This window comes from Mandrillus leucophaeus, unplaced genomic scaffold (genome assembly GCF_000951045.1).
Source record: "Mandrillus leucophaeus isolate KB7577 unplaced genomic scaffold, Mleu.le_1.0 Scaffold84, whole genome shotgun sequence".
Lineage (NCBI taxonomy): Eukaryota > Metazoa > Chordata > Mammalia > Primates > Cercopithecidae > Mandrillus > Mandrillus leucophaeus.
Genome location: NW_012109141.1, coordinates 6,410,222 through 6,424,840, shown reverse-complemented (window position 1 = coordinate 6,424,840; position 14,619 = coordinate 6,410,222). Strand labels below are relative to the sequence as shown.

The 14,619-nt window shown below is 34.3% G+C and overlaps 1 protein-coding gene across 3 annotated transcripts in view; it reads left to right on the top strand.

Annotated features, from left to right (window-relative positions):
* CCDC102B (coiled-coil domain containing 102B) overlaps positions 1-14,619 on the top strand; it is a 350,923-nt gene that overhangs the window by 304,048 nt on the left and 32,256 nt on the right. For all 3 annotated transcript variants that reach the window (XM_011968354.1, XM_011968355.1, XM_011968356.1), the window contains one exon: positions 4,304-4,474. In XM_011968354.1, coding sequence (XP_011823744.1) covers positions 4,304-4,474 — 171 coding nt within the window. The remainder of the gene's footprint in view (positions 1-4,303; positions 4,475-14,619) is intronic.

The window sequence follows — 14,619 nt, the reverse complement described above, 5'->3', positions numbered from 1 at the left end:
TTGTATTTTTAGTAGAGACAGTGTTTCACCATGTTTACCAGGCTGGTCTCAAACTCCTGACCTCTGGTGATCCACCCGCCTCAGCCTCCCAAAGTTCTGGGATTACAAGCATTAGCCACTGTGCACAGCCTGCTTTGAGAAATAAAGAAGAAATCCATCTCTTCCCTTGAAAGTAAAATAGAGAGGACATGAATTAATGGATCAAAATGTCAAATAACTTGTCAAATCTTAAAGATAAGTCCTCCTGATAACAAGATGAATGCCAGCTCTGATATTGTTTTGGTAAAATGAAAATGTAGGATTAATTTTAGTTAGGTTGGCCATAAGCAATTTGCATAGCTCTCTGAGACTAAGTAGGAAAAAATATTACCTCTAACACAGGATTGTCATGTGGATTTAGAGAGAGAAGGTATGTGAAGAATTTCTCATAGGGTAGGTACCTGGAAAACATTAATGCCTTTAAACTGATTTTGTTTTTAAATCACTTTAAGCTGATATTTTAAAAATCACTTTAAACTGATTTTATCAATTTAGACTGATTTTTAAAATATCTTTGCATTAAGGAAGCAATGTATTTTTCTCCTTAAAGTGAAATCCAATTCTTACCTTTATTGAGGCACTCTGCGAACACAATTAGAATATGTTAAGCTATGAGTTTGGCTCTAAATATAATTGGATATATTTTCTCACGTAACAAAAAAAAACCAAGGGTCTACCAACCCCAGGTGTAAGCAGGACTCCCCCAAAGTCTCAGATTGTTGTTGTAACTCAAGGCGCAAGTATCTTCCTTGCGTATTTTTAAGTGATAAACATTTCTAAAAAATTATTTCCCACTCAAGGATACTTTTTCTCTTTTCTCATTGTGCAGCTAAGTTACATCCACTTTTCTAACATAGTCACTGGCAAGAGGAAAGCTTATTAGAATTGGCTTATACCAATGGTTCTCAAACTTTCTGGTGAATCAGAAACACCTTGCGGACTTGTTAAACCCACAACTTCTGGGCTCGAGTCCCTGAGTTTCAGATTCAGTAGGTCTTGAATGAAGTTCCCAAGTGATGCCGTTGCTGCTGGCTTGGGTATGACTTACTGAGAATATAGTTTCACAAATACATAGGTACCTCCTAGGCCTGAGAATAAGTTGATATTCTCTGAGCAAATGGCCAAACTGTAGAACATGAATGCCAGGGCTCTGCTTATAAAAATGGCATATGACCGGGGTAGAATTCGCATTGACAAATAGAGACGCCTTTCCTTCTTTCCTTTTGTTCATTCCTTCCTCTTTCCTTGTATGAACACTGAAGGCTTTTTGCTTACTCCTTTTAAATCAATCTAAGTAAATTTTACACACCTAATGACAAAGCATTAATGATATAAGAAATAATGTTGCTAAAGCACAAAGTCATGTAAGTAATTGTAACTAGGTGCAAAATGCCGGAGAGAAAGCCATCAACTTGCAAAGTTATCACTTTCCCATTAAGTTCTGAATTATTTGTGCAGCAAATTCTTTATGCCTGACAGATCAAGAAAGATCTTTTTTTAAATGTTCCATTGTTGTTCCAAATAATAGAATTGTGCTCCCTATTACATGTTTCTTTGTAAAAGAATATGGTATAGAACTTGACATTTGAAAATTGCATTCTGAAGAGAAGAAATGAGAAATCTGTTTGCATTTTAAATGTGATGTGTGGTATAATTTAGCAAACTCAGTGATGGTGCATAAATGACAGTGTTACTGTGAAGCGATTGAAGTGACAGGGCAAGCTTACCCAGAAAACCAGTTTGAGTATCCTGTCTAGCTGCCCAAGCCAAATCTATCTGTTTCCAGCTGCCTGTTGGCATCATTAAGGTTTAAATATCAATGGTTGTGACTTTGACTCCTATGGAATGAAGGGGCAGGATTTGCAGGACAGAAACTAAACATGTCCCCTTCATTTGACGCTCCTGTTTTCAGTGGATACTAGGAGGTGGACATTCTTGAGACAGGCAATAGTTGATAGGCATGGGGGGCTTTCTCTTTCATTCAAACTCCCTGCTCCCTGAGAGTGAGGACCAGCATTTTCTCTGCCAGGTCCTGCCCTGTATCCACACCCTCACCCCACCTCTTCGGGACTTCGGAAAGCTGGGATTCACAGAGACTAAGAGCCTGCAACTTATCAATTGTGTCAGGTCAAAAGTCGCTTTATATCAGCTTGTTTCTTCTAATACCATACACTTCACACAGTTTTGCATTTTGCTTTAACATTTTGGAGATCTCTCCATATGAATATATAAAAGGCTGCCATATTATATTTAATGGTTTAATGGTTTTTCTTAATCAGGCTAATTTCACGGACATTTAGTTTCCAGCATTTACTGCAAACACCAGCAACAACAAAACAATGCTGCAACAAATATTCTCATAATCACAACATTTCATACAACTATGCGTATGTCTGTGGAATACATTCCTGGAAATACAATGGCTGGGTCTGACTTTATGTGCATTTTTAATTAAAAAATATTGCCCGTGTTTCCCCATAAATGAATCCTTATTTCTCCACATTTTACTGGCCGATTATCTTACCATACTTAGCCTTTGCCAGTCTGAAGGCATCTTGATTTTTTCAATTAAGCTTTTTATTTTTGATATTTTTAGATTCATATGCGGTTGTATAAAATAATGCAGACAGATCTGGACGTCCCTTATGCCCAGATTGTGATGAGAACATTCTCATCACAAGGTTCCTTTAAGCTACCTTCACATCTACCTTACCCTCCTCCTACCCTGTCCTTAAGCCCTGGCTGCCACTACGATTTTCTATAATATCTGTAATTTTGTCAGGTCAAAAATGTTACATAAATTCAAAATGATGTGCCCCTAATTTGAGAGATACTAAATATATTTTGTTATATGCAAATTATATACTTACTGTGATTGAATTTATCATTTTGTGATCTCATGATTTGGGATCATACTTAGTAAAACTTCCCCTAAAGTTTTGATTAAGAGAAAAACACCACATCCACATTTATTTTCCAATATTTTATGGCTATTTTTAACTTTTGGATCATGAATTCATCATTAGTATTACTGATGATTTGAGATGTGAAAATAATTCCACTTTCAATTTCTACCTAGACGTCCTAAGATAATTACCAATGCATTTTTTTATGATTGCCTATTTGTGATTTTTGTATATAAAGTAATATGACAGTGTGTTTTAGGAAACCAAAGAAATATCCTTGGGTTTTCCTACAATATTATAATGTTATGAAGAACCAGAGGCTAACTTTTTCTTTATAGTTTTAATATATTTTGTTTTATTTTGTTTTTTGTTTTTTTGAGATGGAGCCTCGCTCTGTCACCCAGGCTGGAGTGCAGTGGCACCATCTTGGTTCACTGCAAGCTCCACCTCTGGGGTTCATGCCATTCTCCCGCCTCGGCCTCCCGAGTAGCTGGGACTACAGGCACCCACCACCAAGCCCGGCGAATTTTTTGTATTTTTTTTTTAGTAGAGATGGGGTTTCACCATGTTATCTGGATGGTCTCGATCTCCTGACCTCGTGATCCTCCCACCTCGGCCACCCGAAGTGCTGGGATCACAGGCGTGAGGCACCGTGCCCGGCCCAATAAAGATGTTTTCTATAATGATAGTACAATTAATTTTACACTGCAAATTTTAACTAAAAATGAGAAATGATATTAATAATCTGAGGATAATTATTGTAACCTGTTAATTTATATAGCGTATGGTATTAATTATAACAAGATTGATTTGCAGTCCAATCACCCTGTGATATATTAATATATTTCTTTACCCATGACGGGTCCTTACTGCAGGTTTCTGAGCCTGGTTCGTGTGGTTTCAGAAGGTGTGGCTGGTGACGACATGACCACAGCCTCACAAAACCTATTTTCTTCAGAAAATAATTAAATCATGTAGTGTGCGAACTTTTAGCATCTGCTGAGTTAGTGGGTGATCAGGATGAATAACTTTTTTTGCATGTATTTATATTTTTTTGTTTATGGTTATGTGATTTCCTTTTGGGGGAAGGTTATATAAAAACTACTTTTGTATAAGGTGCAAAATAGATCACTTAGAAAACAACATAGAGTGTATTGTATTTTAGTCACATATCTTTCATTGATAGTCATATACTAATTATAATATTTGATTACAGAAATGTAGAATTCCAAATGAAGATGATGGCTCATCTAAATTCTTCCTAAAATGTTTTTCTCTTTTGTCAAAAGAAGTTGCCATTCTTCTGATTTTATCAGAGTAGACTGTAAATAATGTAATTTTTTGTTTTCCTTTGAAAGGAATTATTGAACCTTCAACATGCCTACTATAAACTAAGCAGACAATACCAGGCAAATATTGCAGAACTGACTCATGCAGACAACCGAGTGGATCAAAATGAGGCAGAAGTAAAGAAACTAAGATTACACGTGGAAGAACTAAAGCAGGGACTCAACCAGAAAGAAGATGAGGTACTACTTTATAAGTGAACACGTACTGAATAGCTTCTAAATAGTATTTTAGAGCACATCTAAAGATTGTCTCTCTTATTAACATATGGCATTAATGGGAATATAAATATTCATATGTTAAATCAATTTAAAAAGAGTTAAGAAAGAAATAAGATTACACAGACAATGTGCACATGTTTGTGGTGGTAATAGTATGTTTTACGAGTGCTCTATAGTGTCAATACTTTAGCATGATCTTGTGTGCACACACATGTGCGTGTGTGTGTGTGTGTTTAAATATGGGCACAGTATCATTAAAGCTTGGGTGTTTAAGATTTAAGCATCTATATCAACAAGTATGATACATATTATTATATATTATATATTTTTTCAGCGCTCTTTAGTGTTCAAAAGAATCTAGGTACTTCATTTTGTTTTGTTAGGTCAACTCAATAACGGTTTATAGAATATTTTAGAAGTTCTTGGCAGATAGATATCTCGGTGTAATATCTTAACAGCACACATTTACAACTGTGGGGGTGATTGCAGCTGCAGTTACAAACAACAAATTTGTTTTTTTTTTTTTTTTTTAAATAAACACAGTCTCGAATGTCACTATGATTGTGGAACTGTCACCCACAGTAGCATTCTCTCACATGGTTTTCCAGTCACTGTCTCTGCTCCTGTTGGACAACTATTCAGGCAAAAACCATAGTTCCCTGGTTAAAAAGACTGTTTCTATATAATGCAAAACAGTTGGAAATAAAAGAGATAAACAGCTGAATTATTTTTCCATGGAGTAATTTAAAAATCAAACATACTCCACATTTTGAGAATTTGTTTTTAGTAAAAACAATTCCAATCAAGCAAACTGGATTTTCTTCTCTAATAACATTATACGGAAACAGAATCAATCATTCCACAAATGAGGCTCACACACTGTCCTCTGTGCTTGCTAGTGGCTCTTGGCAGGCGTTTCATCCTTGCTATGTCTCTTTTTATGAAGATATATATGTACTTTCTAATGATATTCATGCGTGGTGGGGCTGGATGGTGGACGAGTAAAGTTGGAAGGGGAATATAGTAGGAAGGTTCAAGAATGTGATTTTAAGTTTTTTATTTTATTTTAGCCATTATTTTGTGAATAATTTTAACATGCTAGTATTTGTTGTAGGGGGTGGGGTGGTGGTGATGATGGTGAAAAAATCTTTATTTTTTGTCAATACAGGCTTTAAGATGTCATTTGAGACTAAACTATTGGTAAGGAAATAATTTCTTCTAGGGTTCATAGACTAATGAAGTGCTAGTCCCTACAGATCTGATTCACAATGTAATTGTGCAATTTAAATAATGAGCTGCGGTCTTAAGGAGGATAACATTATTTGTTCCTCCATATAGGATTATATTTCCCACATCATCAGAGTCAGGCTTGGTCATGTGATATTTGCTTTGCCTGTGTCTTATGTGAAGGAACTGTGCATGCCAGCACCTTCAGAAGCTTTGAGAGGGAACACAGGACTCTGGCGTGTTTCTTTTTTTAAAAAAAAATACGTATTTTCTGTCATGTCGCACGTCCTGAGGCCACCACATCGTGGCATGATTCTCTCAGCGATTCTGAAATTAAGGGAGCATAAAGCTAAGCCTTTGCTGACCCAAAATGGAATCTATACGAGTAGAAAGTCATGTTTATTGTCAGAAGCCACTGAGATTTGGAGTTGTTTGTTGCTACAAACAAAACAAAACAAAGCAAAAACTTAGTTGATGCTGACTGGTATGGTCATTACAATAATTTAAAAAAAACAAATATTAAAATAGATGACATTGCTCTAATACAAGAACAACCTCTAATGAAAACAATATGCAGATTTTTCAAAGAACTGAGAATAGAACTACTATTTTAACCGGCAATCTTACTCCTGGATATTTACCTAAAGGAAAAAAAAAATCATTATATCAAAAAAGATACCTGCACCTGTATGTTTATTATAGCACTATTCCCAATAGCAGCCATAGAGAATCAACCTCAATGGATTGTGCCCATCAATGGAGGAGTGGATTAAAAATGTGATCTATTTACACAATGGAGTACTATTCACCTACAAACACGAATGAAACCATGTCTTTTGCAACAACATAGATGAAGCTGGAGTTCATTTTTTTTTTTAACAGAAAGCGCTCAGACACAGAAAGACAAACACCACATATTCTGACTTACCAGATGGAGATAAATAACGTGTACACATGGAGATAGAGAGCGGAATGACAGACAATGGCGACTCGGAAAGGTGGGGAGGAAAGAGAGTAAATGATAAGAAATTACTTGAAGGGTAAAATGTCCATTATTCCGGTGATGGATACACTGAAAGTCCTGACTTCACCACTGTGCAATACACCCATGTAACAACATTACACTTGCACCCCGTATATTTATACAGATAAAAAAAAGAAATACCTTTGTAAAATAAAAAGTAGGTGGTGAGAAAATGAAGTCTGGAATGATGGAATCTAACATTCGATACATTAGTTTCCTGTAATACACTGGAAAGCCAGTAATTTGCAGAATGACTTTGTGATTTTTAGGTGAAAAGATATGAACTAATATTCCTTTTTTGATATTGGTGCATTTGGCAAATGCTTAAAAAAAGGTGAACTCAGAAAAGAATTATCAAGTTTTCAAAGAGGTATATAAGGTAATATAGAAATTTAAGTAGTTCTGTGACTTCCTAATTGTAAGAGTTGTAAGACCACCTGATTTCCATCCAAAAGGTAAAATATATAAATTAGGATGGTTTTGAACAATAAATGTCTACTAAAATTGAACTTTGTGGCAAGGACCAAATCATCAAACCTAATGCTAAAGCTCTGAATCTATTTGTTTCCTGTAAATTATTTATGCTGAACAAAAATAGTGTAGGGAAAAGAGAATAAGATGGTGACTCTACCAGAACATTTTATAATTCAAGGTAACTGTAAGTACCTGAAAGATACAGAAATGTTTCTAAAAGGATTACTGGTGTGAATATTGACCTATGAAATTTACTGGAATCAAGTAGGGAAAAAAAAAGATTACTAAGTCATTAATGAATATTATACTGGTGAGTGAGCTTCTAGTTTGGGCTAAAATAGACTCATTTCTCAAGATTAACATAATCCTTTGTTCCTCCAAACTTCCATGAGAATGAAGCCAGCTGAGCATGCTCTCAACTCCCTGAGAGAGAATATTCTCCAATGGCAAGTTCAGATATGGCCACAGTATCTAATAACACTAGCAGGACCTTCTAGAGAGTAGAGCTAAGGAACATAGAAACTATAGACCTGGCAGCTATTTTCAGGGAGCAGAACCCAGGCCAAATACGGGAATATGTTCCATGGTCAGTATAGGTGCCCTTGCAACATCTACCAAGTAGATTCCATGAATGTTTTCTATTTCCACTTTTTATATGGAACCTTTTATAGAAATTTTTCTGTCCTAGTTTCACAATAGTATATTGGGCAAGCATGTGTGTGTGTTGGGGGAGTGGTGCGGGGCAGTACTTGCTTTATTTAGTACATAGATCTCTAGAGCAAGAACAGGCATATATACTGAGATTCGATGTGGAGATAATCATGAGGGGTTTTTTTGGGGGTTTTTTTTTTTTTTGGTGTATTCTACATTCATTTGAAGGAAAAAAGTAGTCTGCTGTATCTTCCTATAAGTAATTACATTTTTAAAATATTTGTAGGCATTCCGGAGAACTATAGTGTCATTGTACTTTGAGGCTAATGCCGTGTTTGGAACCTTGCTTGGGTACCTTGATGAGGGGGTAAAAAATTTCAAGTGAAGAAGGGAGAAACACAGTTTGTGACCAAGTGAGTGGCCTACATTATACTGTATGTGAATGAGAGTGTGTGTATGTGTGTATGTGTGTATGTGTGAGAGAGAGAGAGGGAGAAAAAATATTTGCTGTTCTTTGCTGTGGGAGGAATATATTTCCCGAGCATGAATGGAGGCATGGTCCAATAACTTGTTTGGCAAATGGAATGCGTGCTGCTTTCCAACAGAATCTTTAGGAATCATAGTATAATAGGGAAAAGTAATTGGGTATATTTCACATCTGAAGTCTAGAAATAGGTGTATTGAAATATATATTTAACACACAACACCTTATAATTTTCTGTACCTCTAATCGAATCAATTGATTACCATAGAAGACCCAAAGCACCATTAACTCACATGCATATTATAATGTATATTATTTGATTGCAGTTGTAATTTAACCAGTTTTTCTCTGATTAAAGGTCATCACTGTTTCGGTGAGTTAGGAAAAAATCTTAATCATGAAACTAAAATTTTACTTTAAATAACTATCAGCATCTCCTCAATTTGATTTCTCATTGAAAAGAAAATTATATTAGTTTTATTGCTGAACTTTTCAATTTAATAGTAGCAAATTCTTCAACTTGCAATTAGTGTTTAACTGGAACCGTCAAATAGGAAGTTTTCAACTTCCACAGGTCAACATAGTTTAAGTAAATGAAAGTAAGTTAGTTGTCCTCTGTACTGTAGAGAGAATAGAATAGTATGTACTTTGGCCCATAGGAGACAATCTGGGGTCTAATTAAATAAATGAACAAAGAATGTCCTCTGGGTTCTTCCATGTTGTCACAAATGGCAGAATTTCCTTCTTTTTAAAGCTAAATAATATTTCTCTGTGTGTATGTGTGTGTGTATCTCCTAACTTATCCATTTCTATGTGTGTATGTGTATCTCACAACATATCCATTTCTGTGTGTGAGTGAATCTCACAATTTATCCATTTATCCAACCGTGGACGCTTAGCTTGTTTTCACATCTTAGTCATTGTGAACATGTTGCAATGAACATGGAGTACAGGTATCTCTTTCAGATATTGATTTCATTTCACATACACATGTATATATACACAATGTGTATACACATATACACATATATACATGCACTTGTATGCATAGTGTGTATACAGATGTATACGTGCTATCTCCAGACAAGAAATTGCAGAATCATATGGTAGATCTATTTTTTAATTTTAATGTTTTTGGGAACCCTCATACTATTCTCCATAACGGATATGTCAGTTTAGATTCTCACCAATAGTACAAAAGGGTTTTCTTTTCTCTACATCCTCACCAACACTTGTTATTTATTTATTTATTCATTTTGGTAATAGCCATCTTGAAAAGTGTGACTTTTTGATATTGGCCATATTGATAAGTGTGAGGTCATGTATCATTGTGGTTACAGTTTGAATTTCTCTGATGATTAGTGATGTTGAGCACCTTTTCAAATACCTCTTGACTATTTGTTTATATTAGTTAGATGTCTATTCACATATTCTGCCCATTTTTTAAACAAGTTATTTTTGGGTATTTTTGCTATTGAGTTGTATGAATTTTAAAATAAATTTTAATATGAACCCTTTGTAAGTCATATGGCTTGAAAAAAATTTATTTGTATCTTTAGTTTGCCTTTTCATTTTTTTTTTCTGCATAGAAGCTTTTTAGTTTGATGTAGTTCCAATTCGTTTATTTTTTATTTTGATCCTTGTGCTTTGGATATCATGTTCAAAAATGTATTACCAAGAATAATGTCAAGAAGACTTTTCCCTAGGTTTACTTCTAGGAGTTTACAATTTCAGATCTCATTTCTAAGTCTAATCCATTCTGAGGTTAGTTTTGTTATGGTGCAATATATGGATATCCAGCTTTCTCAATACTACTTATTGAAGGAACTGTCCTTTCCTCATTGCGTATTTTTGGTGCTCTTGTCAAAAATTGGATGACCATATATTAATGGGTTTATTTCTGGGTTCTCTATTCCATTCATACATGTGTTTGTTTTTATGCCAATACCATATTGTTTTGTTTACTATCAATTTTTAATAAGAAATCAGGAAGTTTGATGCCTCTAGATTTGTTCTTTTTAAGACTACTTTGAGATCTTTTATGATTCCAAATATATTTTGAGCATTTTTTTTCTATTTCTGTCAAAAATATCATTGGAATTTTCTTAGGGTAGTATGGATATTTAAACAATATTAATTCCTCCATTTCATGAACATGAGCTATCTTTCTATTTATTTGTCTCTTCTTCAATTTCTTTGATCAATGTCATAGTTTTGTAAGTGCAAGTCTTCCATCTTTTCGGTTAAATTTATTCCTAAGTATTTTATTATTTTTGAATATGGGATTATAATTTTCTTATTGTTAGTAGGATTGTTTTTTATTTAATTTCTTTTTCAGATAGTTTGTTTTTGGTGCTAGAAATGCAATTGATTTTTGCAGGTTGATTTTTGTATCCTGCAACTTTACTGAATTTATTTATTAGTTTCAACAAGTTTTTGGTGGAGTCTGTAGAGATTTTTACATATTGGATCATGTCATCTAAAAATAGAGATACACTTACTCCTTTTCCAATTTAGACAGCTTTCATTTCTTTCTCTTGCCTCAGTTGCTTTTGCTAAAACTTCTAGTGCTATGTTGAATAGAAATGACAAGAGTGAGAATCCTTGCATTGTAACAGATCTTGGAATAAATTTTTTGAGTTCTCACTATTTATCATGAGGTTTTTCATAAATGGTCCTTATTGTGCTTGGGCAAGTTTCTTCTGCACCTATTTTATTTAGACTTATTATCATAAACAGGTGTTGAACTTTGTCAAAGGCATTTTCTGCATCTATTGAAATTATATATTTTTTTACTTTTCATTCTGTTAATGTGGTATATCACATGGATTAATTCATGTGTTGAATTTTTTTCCCCTGGTGCAAAATTTGTACTTGCCCTTGACTTGTTCTCTCTGTGTAGTTTTTAGTAAAAAATATATGCTTCTATAAATAAGAGGCTGTTCAAAATATCTAGTGAATTATTTTGTGTTAAAAGATGCATCAATCGGGTTAACTAACTCCTAGCTGCTAGATGCTTATAATTCACAAACAAAACTGCATAGGATGAGATTTAGCATCTTTTATAATAATTAAAATAAAAGTTCTATTTTGAGTGAGAGGAAGAAGAATCACCTAACTTTAAGATGGCATTCATGCTTTAAGTAATCCATTGTCATTTTCATTGAACTAAGATTGATTGAGCTAGGTGCACTGTACTGTTCTAGTGGAAGAATATGGAGATAAATATTCTTGATGTAAGGGTTAAAGTCAAATACAATGATATCAAAATCTGGCTGAACTATGGTATCATTTTGGAAGATTAAAAAAAATAATAATACTCAAGTGCCACCTCCAGAAAATTTGATGCAGTTGTTATGGGTGGGGCTTGTGCATGGGTGCTTTTAAATAGTGCCAGGAATGATTCTATTAGGTTGGTGTGAAAGTAATTGTGGTTTTTTCTATTACTTTCAATGGCAAAAACCACAATTACTTTCGCACCAACCTGATAATATCTAGCCAAATGTCAGAACCGAGAGTTTAATGAAAGAGGTTGCCGCAGTCAAAAGGCAGGTTAATAACTGTGGCATCCTTTGAATGCACATATTTGTGGCAAGAGATTGTACCAGTAAAATGTAAATAAAATGACTTGCTACCAAAAAGAGGTTCTTATCATAGTTTATATATGTTAACATTGTTCTATGCAAAATTAATTAGTGTAATACATCTTCTAGATTTGAGATTAAATTCAAACAATGAAAAATAAACATGGGAAACATAAGATACAAGATAGAATTGAGGCTCTTCAGTTCACACTCAAAATGTTAGTGTTTTGCTAAACGCATTATTGGTATGGCTTCACACTTAGCAATTATCACTTTACTGTTACAGCTTAGCTAATTCTGGCTTCACATTTTAATGTCTTTTGGGGTCACGAAGGTGAAATTTTTCAAAACTCTGATATCATCGGCAATGATGAATGTGAGAGACATTTTGTTTAAACTGACAGAACATTAATTATCTAAGTTAATATCGGGTTTTTAAACAGTTCTTTATTTGGAAGGACAAAGCATCCTTTTCTAGCACTGTATCTATGTCTGTTAAATCTCATTAATTTGCACCCTGCTGATTTTAAGATTATGAGAATAGTGATAGACTAAAATTCACTTTTATCTATGAAAAAGATGTAGTAAGTGTTTTAGGTAAGATTAAAAAGAAATCATAGAGATGCCATCTGCAGGTTCACATGGGGACACAGTGACAGTTTCTAATGAGATCACCACACACCCAGGAACCGAACTGATTTGTAAAAACCAGCCGGTTCATGTAATATTTATTACTTCCTAACCTCTATATTAGATGTTGGAATATAAATGATTTCTTTCAAAGGAGAGCTTTTTAACATTGTAAGAGATATTCAATCCTAAATATATACAGTCGAATGTAACAAATGGCAAGATGGCGGTATTCACAGGATGCAGCAGAAACAATTTGTTATGTTTCTTTTCCTTTAAATACTCGAGGGCTATTTGGGATTATTCCTTTTAATTAGTTATTGTCTGACACCCCAACTGGAGTAAATGGGCAAGGACAGTAGCAGCCTGTGCCTGTAGCACTGCCAACTCTCAGTTGTGCTGCCCAAAATGAAGACATCATAGACAAAAGTGAACACATGTCCAGCAACCCAGTTGCCATTTATTTTTAATCTAGTAATTCCAATAATTTTATTCCCCCTTGTGTGGATGATTTACACGTTATTTCTTCCTGCCATTCTTTATCTTGCTCTTGTTCTTTACTTTACCCACCACCTCCATGGTCTAGCTGTTCTGCTCCTCTTCATAACTTGACTTGAAAACCCAAACCCATCAAGCAAGGTTTATTCTCAGCTAAAACTTTTCTGAGTTGTATGTGAGTAGAAAGTGTCTTGAGTAAAATAAAGATGTTTTACGGTCAGGTTATATGGAAAGACTTAGACCATGGTCTTTTGTTAGCTTTGCCTCCCCTGTAACTCTAGGCGGCATTTATTAGACCCCTTATCCATATGTATATACACACACACACATTATATATGCCATATATATAATGTGTGTGTGTATTAGTTATATATTGTATATAAAAATATATATACACAATATACATTTTTTCTTTTGAATAATGTCAGATAATTTGTTACTTCTCATTCAGTTATTTTATTGTTCATTAATTTACAAATAGGTATAAAATTATGGAAGTTACATAGGCCTCATTATATTAGAAAAAAATTGCAACTACTCAGCTAACAGCAATATATTTTTTTCCTTCTTTTTTCCCCCCTTTTTAGTGCTGTTGGTGACCAGGGTTGAATTAATCTTGGCACACTATCAAGTTATTTCTTGGCACATTCATTGTTCCATGCAAATATATTCTCTTCATTTATTTATGTATTCCCTTATCCTCATGCCCCACTCCCATTACCTTCTCTCTATGTGCAGCCATTGAAAGGCGGTTTTTGTGTATCTATTTGTACAGACGTGTTTTTGCACAATATGTCCTTTGTTTTGTGTGTATTTTAATTTATGTTTACCCTGTTGCTGGTCCCATATTGCAGGGAAATTTTCACCCAGATTTGTAAGGGGGAAAGGTACAGGGTCTTTGTTTCAATGTTGTCTTTGAGGGTGAGAGATGGCAGGCTCCCCTGTAGAGTAGATTACATCGACAGTCACAGTGCCAAGGATCCTAAAATCTGTGCTTAGTTAAATAAATAAATAAATAAATAGAAAAGCAGGAGATATTTTTAAAACAATGTCTTTCTGATCCATGACTGCAATGGAATAGTGTTAGATAAGCCAAATGAAAAATATAAACTCAATCTAGCTTTTGAAATTGTGCACAATATATCATATACTGGGCAAGATACAGAAATGGAATCAGATCTGGAGGTCAGTTCTGACAAATGCATTTCCTAGTTATGTGATCTTGGGCTCATCATTTAGCCTCAGTGGACTACACTTTTCTCATCTGTAAAGTGAATAATGATCTGTAAGATTACATAATTTTAACTATTGAAATGTGTGCAGTTGAGGTAATAAAACTGTTTAATAAGGTAACTAAAACACCAGTATCCCTTAAAATATAAAAAATTACACATAATTGATCTAACTAGGATTTGGGTGGCATGTTCAGCATTTTTATTAATATACAGTGTTTAATGTAACGTTATGTAGCAGTATTTACTATTTCAGAATTTAACAACAGGATGCAGCAGAAACAATTTGTTATGTTTCTTTT